Source organism: Microtus ochrogaster, chromosome 1 (genome assembly GCF_000317375.1).
Source record: "Microtus ochrogaster isolate Prairie Vole_2 chromosome 1, MicOch1.0, whole genome shotgun sequence".
Lineage (NCBI taxonomy): Eukaryota > Metazoa > Chordata > Mammalia > Rodentia > Cricetidae > Microtus > Microtus ochrogaster.
The window spans coordinates 61,415,898-61,428,528 of NC_022009.1; the positions used below are offsets into that span (position 1 = coordinate 61,415,898).

Below are 12,631 nucleotides of genomic sequence, written 5' to 3' on the forward strand. Positions count from 1 at the left end.
CAGTTAAAGTAGTTACACACATACATATCTCTATACAGTTAAAATAGTTACACACATACATATCTCTATACAGTTAAAGTAGTTACACACATACACATCTCTATATAGTTAAAGTAGTGTCACTCACTCACACACACACACCTCTTTCTCCCGCCACATACATCTTCCCTCCAGGGCTGGGGTAAAGATTTTTCAACTTCACTCTTGGCTTCTAGTTTTAGAGACGATGTGTGAAAGTTAATAGTCTTCAAGCTCGTGTCCACAAATGAGCACACATGTGTCATGTGTCTTTTTGGGTCAGGATTATTTCACTCATAATGATTGCTGAGAGTTCTATGCATTTACCTGTGAATGTCACTGGGGGCAGGGCGACTGAACAATATTCCATTGTTTGTGTCCCGCATTTTCATTATCCACTCACTAGTTTGATGGACACATACAGTTTAGAACAGCATGAACATGGATGAGCATGATATCTCTAGAGTAGGATATGAGTCCTCTGTTTTTTCACATGTATGGTACAGCTAGCTCGTCTGATGGATGTTTTTCGCTCCTGAGGAACTGCCATGCTGTACATAGTTAGCACTTCTATCTAACATGTCCACATGGGCATTTGGTTTTTGATGTTTTTAGAACCATCTAGACAAGTCCATGACCAAATTTTCAATTGAGTTTTGTCTTCATGTTTAGACTTTGTTGTTTTGTATGTTCTAGATACTAACCCTGTCATGTATAGCTGGCAAAGTAGTCTTCCCTTTCTCTAGACCACATCTTCACTAAAATGACAGTGTCCTTCTCTGCACCGAAGCTTCACACCTTCGTGCTGCCCCAAGCTAATCTCCGGTTTGCAGTCCTCTTGCCTTGGACTTCTGTGTGCTACAACTGCAGCTGTGAACCATCGCACCTGGCTTCCTAGCCTTTAAAATGAGTTTGCAAATGTGGAGGCCGTCCTCAAGCACACTCAGTCCATAGAAGTGGTTTTGTTTGGTTGGTTTTTATTTTATTTATTTTTCTTTTGAGACAGGGTTTCTCTGTAGCTTTGGAGCCTGGCCTGGAACTAGCTCTTATAGACCAGGCTGGTCTCGAACTCAAAGAGATCTGCCTGCCTCTGCCTCCGGAGTGTTGGGATTAAAGGTGTGCGCCCTTACCGCTCAGCTCCATAGAAGTGTTTTAAGTGCTTAGAAATCTCTCTGTATTTAAAAAAAACTTTTCCCCAAAATGATACTATTTTTTTAAAATACATTTTTATTTTATGTGCATTGGTGTTTTGCCTATGTGTTTGTCTGTGTGAGATTGTCAGATCTTGGAGTTACAGATAGTTGTTAGTGGCCGTGTGGGTACTGGGAATTGAACCTGGGGCCTTAACCTCTGAGTCATCTCTCCAGCTCCAAGATGCTACTTTTAATGTAATAGAAAAATACTTTTAAATGATCTTAACTTATAAACTATTGTTAAATGGGATGTTTGTAAATATAAAATATTTATGTATATTTATAAAAATATAATATGCCAATAGAGATAAGTGGATTGTTATTTATGTGTTCTTAGACTTTCTTTGTAAAACTGAGATGATAAACCTACTTCATATGGTTTATGTATGGTTTAAAAGAGTTGTAATGTTTTAAATTATGTGAAGTAATGCCTGCCTCATAATGGGTCAGTGTGTGCGTGCTTGCGTGCATGCGTGTGTGTGTGTGTGTGTGTGTGTGTGTGTCAGAGAAAGAGGGGGGAGACAGAGAGAAAAAAAGTATTTTCAGGCTTTTCACCTCCTTTTTCTAAGGTTAACATGCTGTACCAGCAGCCAAGCTGATTAAATGTAATATAGAATAGTATTTAACGAGATTATTAGGGATGATTAGTTTTGATTAGCATAATATATTACCTAAGCAGTAAACAAACTATTGTAATAGCATAGTCTTAAGTTTTTGGTATTCTTAAGTGAATGCTTTTCATTAGTGCTTATAAAATTGTTGGACACTTAAGCTTTTACTAATACATGACTGAATATTTATCTAATTTGGGCTTTTTTGGTTTCATAAATTCTTTCTTCCCTTCTTAAGGAAAGCCAGTCTTGCTCTAATTCGAAAAATGATTCATTTTTGCTCTGAAGCACTGCTAAAAGAAGTCTGCGATTCTGATGTTGGTCACAATTTGCCCACAACACTAGTGGAAATCACTGCAACTGTGCTTGATCAAGAGGTTCGTTTCTCATAGCTGTAATTCCTTTGGAGACTTGGCAGTAGCAGTCAGCATTCCCTCGTTCAGCCCACAGTAGTGTCCACCGTCCACTGGGAGGCGGGATGGATTGCGTGTTCTCCTTGCCTGCGTGCTCTCACGTGCTTCTCTCTTCCTCCCCAGGATGACGATGACGGCCATTTGCTAGCTTTACAGATCATAAGGGATTTGGTTGATAAAGGTGGTGATATATTTTTAGATCAGCTGGCCAGGCTCGGTGTAATTAGCAAAGTATCAGCTTTGGCAGGCCCTTCTTCTGATGATGAGAACGAAGAGGAATCGAAACCAGAAAAAGTGAGTGGTACTCATTGTGATATGAGAACAGGGTTCGTTTAGGGAAATTATGTTTAACTTAGGATGGTTTTTATAATTGCAATATAAAAATAATAATGTATCATTTTGGTCAGTTTCCCTTTATAAATTTTATGTTAAAATTTAAATGTAGGACAAGATTCCCAGTGTGGTTAAAGAACATCAGAATTTTTTAGTTGTTAACATTTTGCCACATTTGCTTTATCATTTTCATGGACACTTATGTGTGTATAAATTTTTTTGGAGACAGTATCTCACATAGCCTCCAATTCTCTAATTCTCTGTGTAGTTGATGGTGAACCTGAACTCTACCTACCAGTTCCTGAAGCCCCCACAGCCAGACTGCATATGTACATTTAAAAAATATTAGAATCTGCATGCCTTTAATCCGAGCACTTGTGAGGCAGAGGCAAGCGTGGTTTACAGAGTGAATGCCAGGGCAGCCGAGGCTACACAGAGAAACCCTGTCTCAAGAAGACAAAATGAAACAAAATATTCAAGACTTAACATCACACAGCATTCTATTTATACCTACTCTGCCAAAATACCCAGCACATTCTCTTCCATTGTTGATATGGGCTGAGTATAGCACTTGCCTAGACTGTATGAGGTATGGAGTTGAAAAGTAAATCCTTTACACAACTAATGTTTAAATGAAAGACAGTATTCAAATTCTGTACTTAATAACATTGTTTTCATTATCTCTCGTCTTCTCCCATTTTTGAATGGAGTTCAGCACACTTACGGATTTTAAAAAGATGGTAGGGGTGTTTTGACCAGTTCCTTGAATGTAAAAAACTGTAGATGGGGCCAGAGTACAGGACGTGGGCTTAACTTGTCTAAGACCCTGGCTGGGTTCAGTTTACAGCACCCCCACCCCAAAAAAAGGAAGGAAAGAAAGAAAGATATCTCAGGGATTGAACGTGGTATTTTTTGTTGTTGGGTTTTTCAATATAGGCTTTCTCTGTAGCTTTGAAGTCTGTCCTGGAGCCAGCTCTTGTAGACCAGGCTGGCTTCGAAATCATAAGAGATTCGCTTTCCTCTGCCTCCCAAGTGCTGGGATTAAAGGCCTGGGCCACCACTGCCCAGTTTGACCATGGTACTTTTTATGGCCACCATCTAGAATTAAGAAATTGTAGATTCTCTGTCAACTGTAATCCAGCCAGACAGTGCACTTTAATCCTTGCACTCCGAGAGGCAGTGGCAGGAGGATCTCTGCAGGTTTGGAGCCAGCCTGGTCTACAGAGTGAGTTCTAGGACAGGCCCCAAAGCTACACAGAGAAACTCTGCCTTGGGGAAAAAACCAACAACAACAAACCAACAACAGAAAGCTCAAAAAACCCCAAGAGGAAAATAATCCATATCCTGCCATTAACAGATAATGTTAGTACTGTTGTTATTCATGTAGTAACTTTCCACTAAATGTTAGGAATAGAGTTTGCTGGCAGTTGGTAGAGATGGAGAAGGGTGCTTGGTTTTCAGTTGTCTTTCTCTGTCCTGCCAGTCGGCTCCCAAATCACCACAGGGAGACGTATTATTAATTATGAAAGCTTAGTCAATAACTTAGGCTTGTTTTTAGCTAGGTTTAAGTGACCCATTTCTGTTTATCTATGTGCTGCCTCTACGCTCCTTTAACTCATCTATGTATTGTCCACCCTGCTTTCCATCTCCTCGAGTCTCTGCCCTTCTTCCCAGTGTCCTCTGTGTCTGGAAGTCATGCCTAGCTATTGGCCCTTCACCTTTTTGTTGAACCAGTCAGAATTACACTTCTTCACAGCGTACAAAAAGTTATTCCACAACATGGAGTAGTTTGGGTTTTTTTGTTTTTTTTTTGTTTTTTGTTTTTTTTGTTTTTTGTTTTTTCGAGACAGGGTTTCTCTGTAGCTTTGGAGCCTGTCTTGGAACTCCCTTGGTAGACCAGGCTGGCCTCGAACTCACAGAGATCCGCCTGCCTCTGCCTCCCAAGTGTTGGGATTAAAGGCGTGCGCCACCACCACCCGGCTTGGAGTAGTTTTTGAAATAGCACATATTCCATTTATTTCCCATTTATTACAGTTTTTTGCCTTTTTCTTCTTTGAGGGAACGAGAGAGGGAGTCCTTCTACCATGTGGGTTCAGCAATTGAATTCAGGGTGGCAGGCTTGGCAACAAGTGCCTTTACTCACTGACCCTCAGCCCCTGGTGTCTTCATCTCAGAATGTAGCTCAGGCTGGCTTTGAACTTCGTCTATAATGTAAGCTGGCCTTCTGTACCTTCCTGCTTCTGCTCCCAAGTGTGTCACATATCTGATAGTAGTCCCAGTTTTCATTTTCTTAGCCTTAATTTATTTATGTGTTTGGTATGCTCATTTGAATGCGGACACTAATGTCTGGAAGTCAGGACAACTTTCAGAAGTTGGTTCTCTTCTACCACTGCGTGGGCTGCAGGTTGTCAGGCATAGCAACAGGAACCTTTGCCTGCTGAGCCATTTCAGCAGCCTGTTCTTGTTTTTCAAATGTCAATAAAAATATATGGCTCCTAGGCTATACTAAAAAGTGGTTACAAGCTTGTTTTATTTCAGTTCTTAAAAAATTTTCTTAACCAGGAATTTATGATCACCCTTAGATACCTAGAGTTGAGGCCAGTTGTCGTTACATGAGACCCATTGTCAGAATAATATATTTTATTTACCTGACTAAGAACTGGGACTTAGAATTCACTTTCATTTATTTTTAATTTTTACTGGCACAGAATTATATGTTGTTGGATATAGCATGATAAAAATGATTAGTATATGCAGTGTGAGATGATCAAATTGGGGTGGTTAGCATTTCTACCTCAAACACTGGGCATTTGTGTGTCCTGTGACTCTTTAGGCTCCTCTTTTGACCCTTCTGTGCTGTAGAAGAACAACTTCCTGTATTGTGGTACTTATTGCTCAACTTGATAGTGTTCCCAGTCCTCTTCTTCTCTCCTTTAGAGGCCACTCTTTATCCTCTTCTCCAACTTCCCTAGGAGCAAGAGCACTTAGAGCACTTGACATACTCTGACCACTACTGTTCCATGTTCTTTTAATTTTAATAGCTAAGTAATATACCAGCGTGTATGTGTATATCGCATTTTCTTTATCCAAGCAATTTTATTTAAGAAAACTTGTGTGGTGATTCTGTTATATCACAGTTTATGTATCCTTACTTCCTCTAAGCTTCTTCAAGTCGGCAGGCTAGAGGTGTAGTGAGTTTACCCAGGCCCCAGAGTGTTCATATAAATCTCCAGTCCATTGACTTTTACCACAATACCTAGATATAGTATAACTTACATGATTATTTTAAGACATTTAATATTTATTTAATTGATGTACATATTTACTTGCATGTAGTTCAATATATATTGTAGAAAACTAATAGTTTTTTACAATATATAATAGCAAGTAAATATGTTTTAATTATAAATCAGGTTCATATTCATGTTTTTTAAGTATTTGTGGGTGTTTGAAATGAAATTATTTCTCACATTTTATTGGCTCATTCCACACATTTAGGAAGATGAACCGCAGGAAGATGCTAAAGAATTGCAGCAAGGTAAACCATACCACTGGAGAGACTGGTCAATAATCAGGGGAAGGGACTGCTTATACATTTGGAGTGATGCTGCAGCTTTGGAGCTATCTAATGGCAGTAATGGATGGTTCAGATTCATCCTGGATGGAAAACTGGCCACCATGTATTCAAGCGGCAGTCCTGAAGGTGGATCGGATAGTTCAGGTAAGACTGTGTTCCAGCTGAAGGATTTGGTTTATAGTTTAACTCATAGGCTTGTCCCTGTGTCAGGAATTTCTTTTTAATAGAGAAAATTACTGTATTATATCTGGGAATGGCACTATATGTCTGTAATCCCAGCATTGGGAATTGGAGACAAGGTGACTGGGTGTTCTACACCACCCTCAGTCACATAGTGAGTTAGAGGATAGCCTGGGCTATCTAAAGGCCCTGCTTCAAAGAGAAAAGAATGTATGATGAAAATACGTCACAACTGTCCTAGAATTCATTCTGTGGACCAGGCTAGCCTTGAACTCAGAGATCCCTACTTGACCTCTGCCTTCAGAGTGCTGAGATTAAAGGTGTGTGCCACCCCTGCACCCAACTCACAAATAGCCTTTTTTTTATGTGCCAAGGAACAACATTGTAGCTACTTTTAATCTAGTTGGTCTTAGGTAAAGCTTTCTTTTGTTAAGAAATAGTAAATTGCATAGGTATAGATGGCTCATTGTGTCTTTTCTCAGAAGCCTCATTTGTAGTTAAAAATAAAAACCTCTGTAGAGTTGCTTCAAGCCTGAGCCTATATAGATAGGTCAGACCAGTCAGAGGACTCTGAAGAATAAAACTCTATTAGTTCTTTATAAAAATTACATTTCAATAATCTGGTCTATTTGAAAGGGTGGATTTTTTAATAAACAAGTCTTTTGTCTTTACAGAAAGCAGAAGTGAATTCTTAGAGAAGTTACAAAGAGCCCGAGGCCAAGTGAAGCCATCTACTTCAAGTCAGCCTATACTGTCAGCACCAGGGCCCACCAAACTCAGCGTAGGGAACTGGTCAGTGACATGTTTGAAGGAAGGAGAAATTGCTATTCATAACTCTGATGGTCAGCAAGCTACAATACTAAAAGAAGATTTGCCTGGTTTTGTGTTTGAATCTAACAGAGGAACTAAACATTCATTTACTGCAGAAACGTCTCTGGGTAAGTGTGCCCGTGTGAGCCCTGCATGAGAGTAAGTGCAGTGTGGGAATGTCGTGCAGTGCGTCCCCTGTTCTCTGACAGTTGTGCCTTCCCTCCCTCAGGTTCAGAGTTTGTGACTGGCTGGACTGGCAAAAGAGGCAGAAAATTAAAATCCAAGCTGGAAAAAACAAAGCAAAAGGTATATCTGTACAGTGTGTTTCCCCCCTTTATGCTCAATGGAAACTTGAGGAGCAGCTGATAGCACTGGGAAAATTAAACATGTTATTTAAGACTCCAAAAAAACCATTTTTAGTTACATCTTTTCCCCTTGTTAATTATTTGCATAATATTTGTATATATGCACCAACATTAAAACCAATGGAAATTGGAATGGGGAAAAAGAGTGAAACTTCAGTGTTTAAATATTTTTTAATTTTTTAGGCCAGGGAGATGGATCAGTGGGTAATAGTGTTGGCTGCCAAACCTAACAGCTTTGGTTTGACCTGGGAAACTCAGAGGCTGGAAGGAAAGTCTCAAGTCCCAAGTGTTGTCTCCTCCACATGAGCTCCACGGTACACGCATGCACACCCATGCTAAGTGATAAACTAAAAGATGATCACTTTACTTCCTTGTCCTGATTTAATACTTTGTGATGGTGGTTCTGGATTCAGATAGTTTTAGTGCTTGGTGTAACGGCTGAACGCAGGACGTTAGCACTGGAGTCCACGGGTATAGTGTAGAGCACTCACCTACCCGGTTCAGCGCCTCCCACAGACGAGTCCAGACCACCGGAAGCAAGCACATTATCGTGTTAAAAACCCATAGTATTCATATTCTATTTATCAGAAATGTATTGTTCTTTGAAAGCATGGCTAGTTGTAAAGTCTAGTGGTATGGGCCTATAACTGAAGCTGAAGCTGGAAGATTGACAAATTCAAGGCAGCCCTGGGCTTCAGAGTGTGTTTGATGCCACCTGTGCAACTTTGTGAGACTCCATCTCACAGTAAAAAGAGGGTTTGGGATAGCTCAGTAGTAAAGTGCTTGCCTGCTACATGTGAAGTCTTGGGTTCAGTCCTCAGTACCACAAAAATCAGTAAGTAAAATAAGGCCAGTATAATGTTAACTTACTAGCTCTTGCACTTGGCATATTTAAAAAGCAAATTAAAATAGTCTCAGATTGAACATTTTCTTGTGACAGATACAAGATACAGAATAGTTTTTGCTTCTTTAGAGATAGGGTTTTACTATGTAATTGACTTAGAACTCACTGTGTAAACCAGACTGATCTCAACCCTCAAAGATTTGCCTGCCTCTACCTTCCTACATGCTAGATTTAAAGGCATGTGCCAGTATGCCTGGCCTAGAAAATACTTTTTAAATACAGTACTTGAGAGTAGGGAAGGGAACTTAAACAACCGAGTTTTGCAGGGCAGTGGTGGCGCGCGCGCGCACACACGCACGCACACACACACACACCCAATGGATAAATATATAGGGATCCTCTATAGCTATATGAACCATTTTTGGTTGCTTCTGCATGTGTTTTTGGTGTCTTGAGGCAGAATTTCTCTGTAGCTTTACCAGATTGGCCTCCACCTGCCTCTGCCTTCCGAGTGCTGGGATTGTATGTGTTTTTTAAAAGAGCATAAAGTCAGATATTCCTTTCAATTTAGAATATATTTGAAACACTTCAGAAAGAAATATCTTACAGGGAGTCGTGTCTTACACATTTAGTCCCAGTACTTGGGAGGTAGAGGCAGGAAGAGCTCTTTGCGGGTTCCAGGACAGCCAGGACTATGTAGTCAGACTCTGTCTAGGGAGGGAGGAAGATCTGACTCAAGATAGCTATTAGACTAATTGGAATTTGAAATGACTATAGCATTCATCATGTACAGATGTGTTTGAATTGGCACATGGGATCTTATTTTGTGTTTCTATTAAAAGACAGTTTATGTGATTTGTTGATTTCATACCATCACCATGCCTATGAAGTATATATATTTAGCAGAATGCTGGTTCTTCAGCACATACCAACAGTATATTTCAAAATATATTTCTTATAAACAAAGGTAATTTTAACTATTAGTTCTAACTTCATATTTATTATTAAATTATTAATATTGTTTGAGGTAGTGTAATCATAGGTCTTGCTAAATTTTAATGTAGAAATTCACATCAAAATGAAATAGAAAGTTGTTATTAAGGTCTTTAAGCCTGGTGTGTTGGTACACGCCCTTAATCTCTACTCAGCAGGCAGAGGCATGTGGCTCTCTGTGAATCTGAAACTACCTAAGGCCACACAGAGAAATTTGTCTTGGAAAAAAAAACCAGGGATATATTTGGTATGTGTGTGCATTTGTGTGCATGCGGGTACCACCTGTGTGTGGTGTGGATTCTCATGGAGGGCAGAAGACAGCATCAGATCCCATGGAGCTGTCCAGTGTCAGTGTTGGGAGCCAAAGTCAGGTTCTCTGCAAGAGCATTTTGTGCTCTTAATCTCTGAGCATCTTTTTTTTTTTAATATTTATTTTATTATCTGAGCATCTTTTAGTACTTGAAGGTACTTGAAGATATTTTGTTTTCTATTTCATTAGAGTTATGATTAAAATCAAATTATAAAAACCCTAAATTTGCATTAGTTAATTGTACAAATAAACATTTGTTTCATTAAAATAATTTACATAATCTCTAAAACTGTGCATCATTGCCAGATGGTGGTGGTTCTCTATGGGTTCAAGGCCAACCTGGTCTACATAGCTAGTTCTAGAGCAGCCAGGGATACACAGAAAACTGTGTCTCAAGAAACCCTATCTCAAAAAAGAAAAAGAAAAAAAATTCAACAGTATAGCATTTGGGGTTTTTTGTTTTATTTTTGAGACAGATTTTCTCTGTGTAGCTTTGGAGCCTGTCCTGGAATTCACTCTGTAGACCTAGGCTAGCCATGAACTCACAAGAGATCTGTCTGCCTCTGCTTCCCGAGTGCTAGGATTAAAGGCGTGCGCCACCACCAACTGCCCAACAGTGTAACATTTGTGAATAGTGTCACGTACTAAATTATCAGGCTGCCGTAGTATTGGTTGTTCTCTCAGGTAATTTCATTTTAACGTCAGTGATGAATCATTAATACTCAGTGGACAGATCTTTTCTCATGGTAAAATCTGTAAATTTAATTTATTTGTAAGTGTAATATATGATATGTGTGTAATATTTAAAAGCCTGTTATATCCCAGAATGTGAAAAAGGTAAGCTTTGGTTGTTAGAATCATTAGTGGTTTGATTTTTCCCTTTTACAGTGAGAGAGTGGTGTTATTTGTATTTCTAATTGGCTAACCATGAATAAGTTACTTTTATTTTGAAAAGAAAGGGTACTTTGAACATTTTAAAGTTACTTTAGTAAACCTTTAAAATCTGATCTATCTTTTCAGCAATTAGAACCTGTGAGAATAATGACAATGTAGGAGTTGATGTAGGACAACTTTTTTTGGTGATGGTGAATTTATAATTCCTTTGCTTACTTTGATAGGTACGAACTATGGCTCGAGATTTGTATGATGACCACTTTAAAGCTGTTGAAAGCATGCCTCGTGGAGTAGTGGTAACACTTAGAAATATAGCAACACAGTTAGAATCATCTTGGGAGCTTCATACAAATAGACATGTATGTTAAACTGTTTTCAGATTTTGTTTTATGTGTTTGTTTCTTCTACATGTACATGTCTGTTGTGTTTGGTGCACACAGTGCCTGAAGAAAGCATGAAGACCCCTTGATCTGGTGCTAAAGATGGCTGTAAGCTACCATGTGTGTACTAGGAGATGAACCTGGGTCTCTCTGGCCCCTGCTTTCTTTATTTTTGAGGCAAGGTCTTTCTGTGTATCCCTGGTTGTCCTGGCTGCATCAATCTTTAGGAGGTTCTTTGACCACTGGCCTACACCACTGTGCCTGACTTACTTTTTTTCTTTTGAGATCAACTGTTTCTGCATGACTCATGATAGTCTTGAACTCGTAATTTTCTTTTCGCTGCCTCCCAAGTACTGGGTTTTATAGGTTTATATGCTTAGTCTTAGTCTTTTGATTTTGAGACAAATAATGAATTTTGCCTTGTGTTATCTCCTTTTCTTACCCAGCTACTCACCAGAATCGTTTTTTGTTCTGGGTAATGATTAACAGTCAGGAAATTATAACCCACAAATCCAATTCAATATGGTTTTATGAAGCAAGAGTAGTTTTTATGTTTAAATTTTTAGAATATATTTTTGTTTTATGTGTATGAGTGTCTTAAGCTGCATGTAGAACTAGAGCTGAGTTATGGATGGTTATGAGCCACCACATAGGTGCTGGGAAGTGGAGTTATAGGTGGTCATGAACCACCACATAGGTGCTGGGAAGTGGAGTTATGGGTGGTCGTGAGCCACCGCATAGGTGCTGGGAAGTGAACCCAGGTTAAGAGCAATAGGTGTTACTACTGAGCCATTTCTCCAGACCCCAGGTTTTATGTTGTTAAATCTTCAAAAAGACATTCTGGAGACAGAGGCAGGTGGATCTCAATGAGTTCAAGTCCAGCTTGATATATAGAGGTAGTTCCAGGACAGTCAAGGCTACACAGAGAAACCTTGTCTAAAAAAAAAAAACCCTCAAAAAGAGGGAAACTTTGATGCTACATGAAAATTATATGAGGATAAAATTTCACTGTCCCTGAAACGGTTTGCTTGCCCAAAGCAATGCTTATTTCTTTTCACATTGTATGTGGATGCTTTGCAGTATTGCAGTAATCAGGGAGGTTTCTGCAGAAATGAGGTGGTATAGCAGGATTGAATAGGAACTGTATGACTTAATAAAGCCTAAATGTTAGGGCCAGAGATAGCTCAGGCGCTGTTGGTGCATGCCTTTAATCTCAGCACTTGGAAAGCAGAAGCAGGTGGATCTCTGTGAGTAAAAGGGCAGCATGATCTACAGCGTGAGTTTTAGGACAGCCAGCCAGGGCTACACAGAGAAACCCTGTCTCAAAACCAAAAAAAAAAAAAAAAAGAAAAGAAAAGAAAGAAAAAAAAATAGGGGGAAAAAAATCCAGCACCCAGGTTCTGTGGCTCACAATCATCTTTCATTTGGCTCTGGGGAGGTTTAAGCCCTGGGTCTCCACGGACCCCAGCACACAAGCTTCCTAACTACTATCACGCACATAAATAAAATACTTTCTTAAGAAAAATCTCTAAAAGATTTAAAGTAGGCTTTTTACAAACAAATATTGGTAACTCACTAGAAATAATTTGCTTTAGTAATATGAGCTTTAATGCAATGTAATTTTAATCCATTTTTGTGGTGATTCGTGTGGCATATGTTATTTTCTTAAGGGCTGTGTTTTTACATTGTCATCATCATTTTTTTCTTTCA

General features: G+C 39.2%; 1 protein-coding gene across 1 annotated transcript in view; it reads left to right on the forward strand.

The window, feature by feature from the left end:
• Nucleotides 1-12,631, forward strand: part of Hectd1 (HECT domain E3 ubiquitin protein ligase 1) — a 90,184-nt gene that overhangs the window by 31,385 nt on the left and 46,168 nt on the right. The window contains exons 11-16 of the mRNA XM_026778782.1: nucleotides 2,061-2,199; nucleotides 2,359-2,529; nucleotides 6,067-6,289; nucleotides 7,000-7,263; nucleotides 7,365-7,441; nucleotides 10,766-10,900. Coding sequence (XP_026634583.1) covers nucleotides 2,061-2,199; nucleotides 2,359-2,529; nucleotides 6,067-6,289; nucleotides 7,000-7,263; nucleotides 7,365-7,441; nucleotides 10,766-10,900 — 1,009 coding nt within the window. The remainder of the gene's footprint in view (nucleotides 1-2,060; nucleotides 2,200-2,358; nucleotides 2,530-6,066; nucleotides 6,290-6,999; nucleotides 7,264-7,364; nucleotides 7,442-10,765; nucleotides 10,901-12,631) is intronic.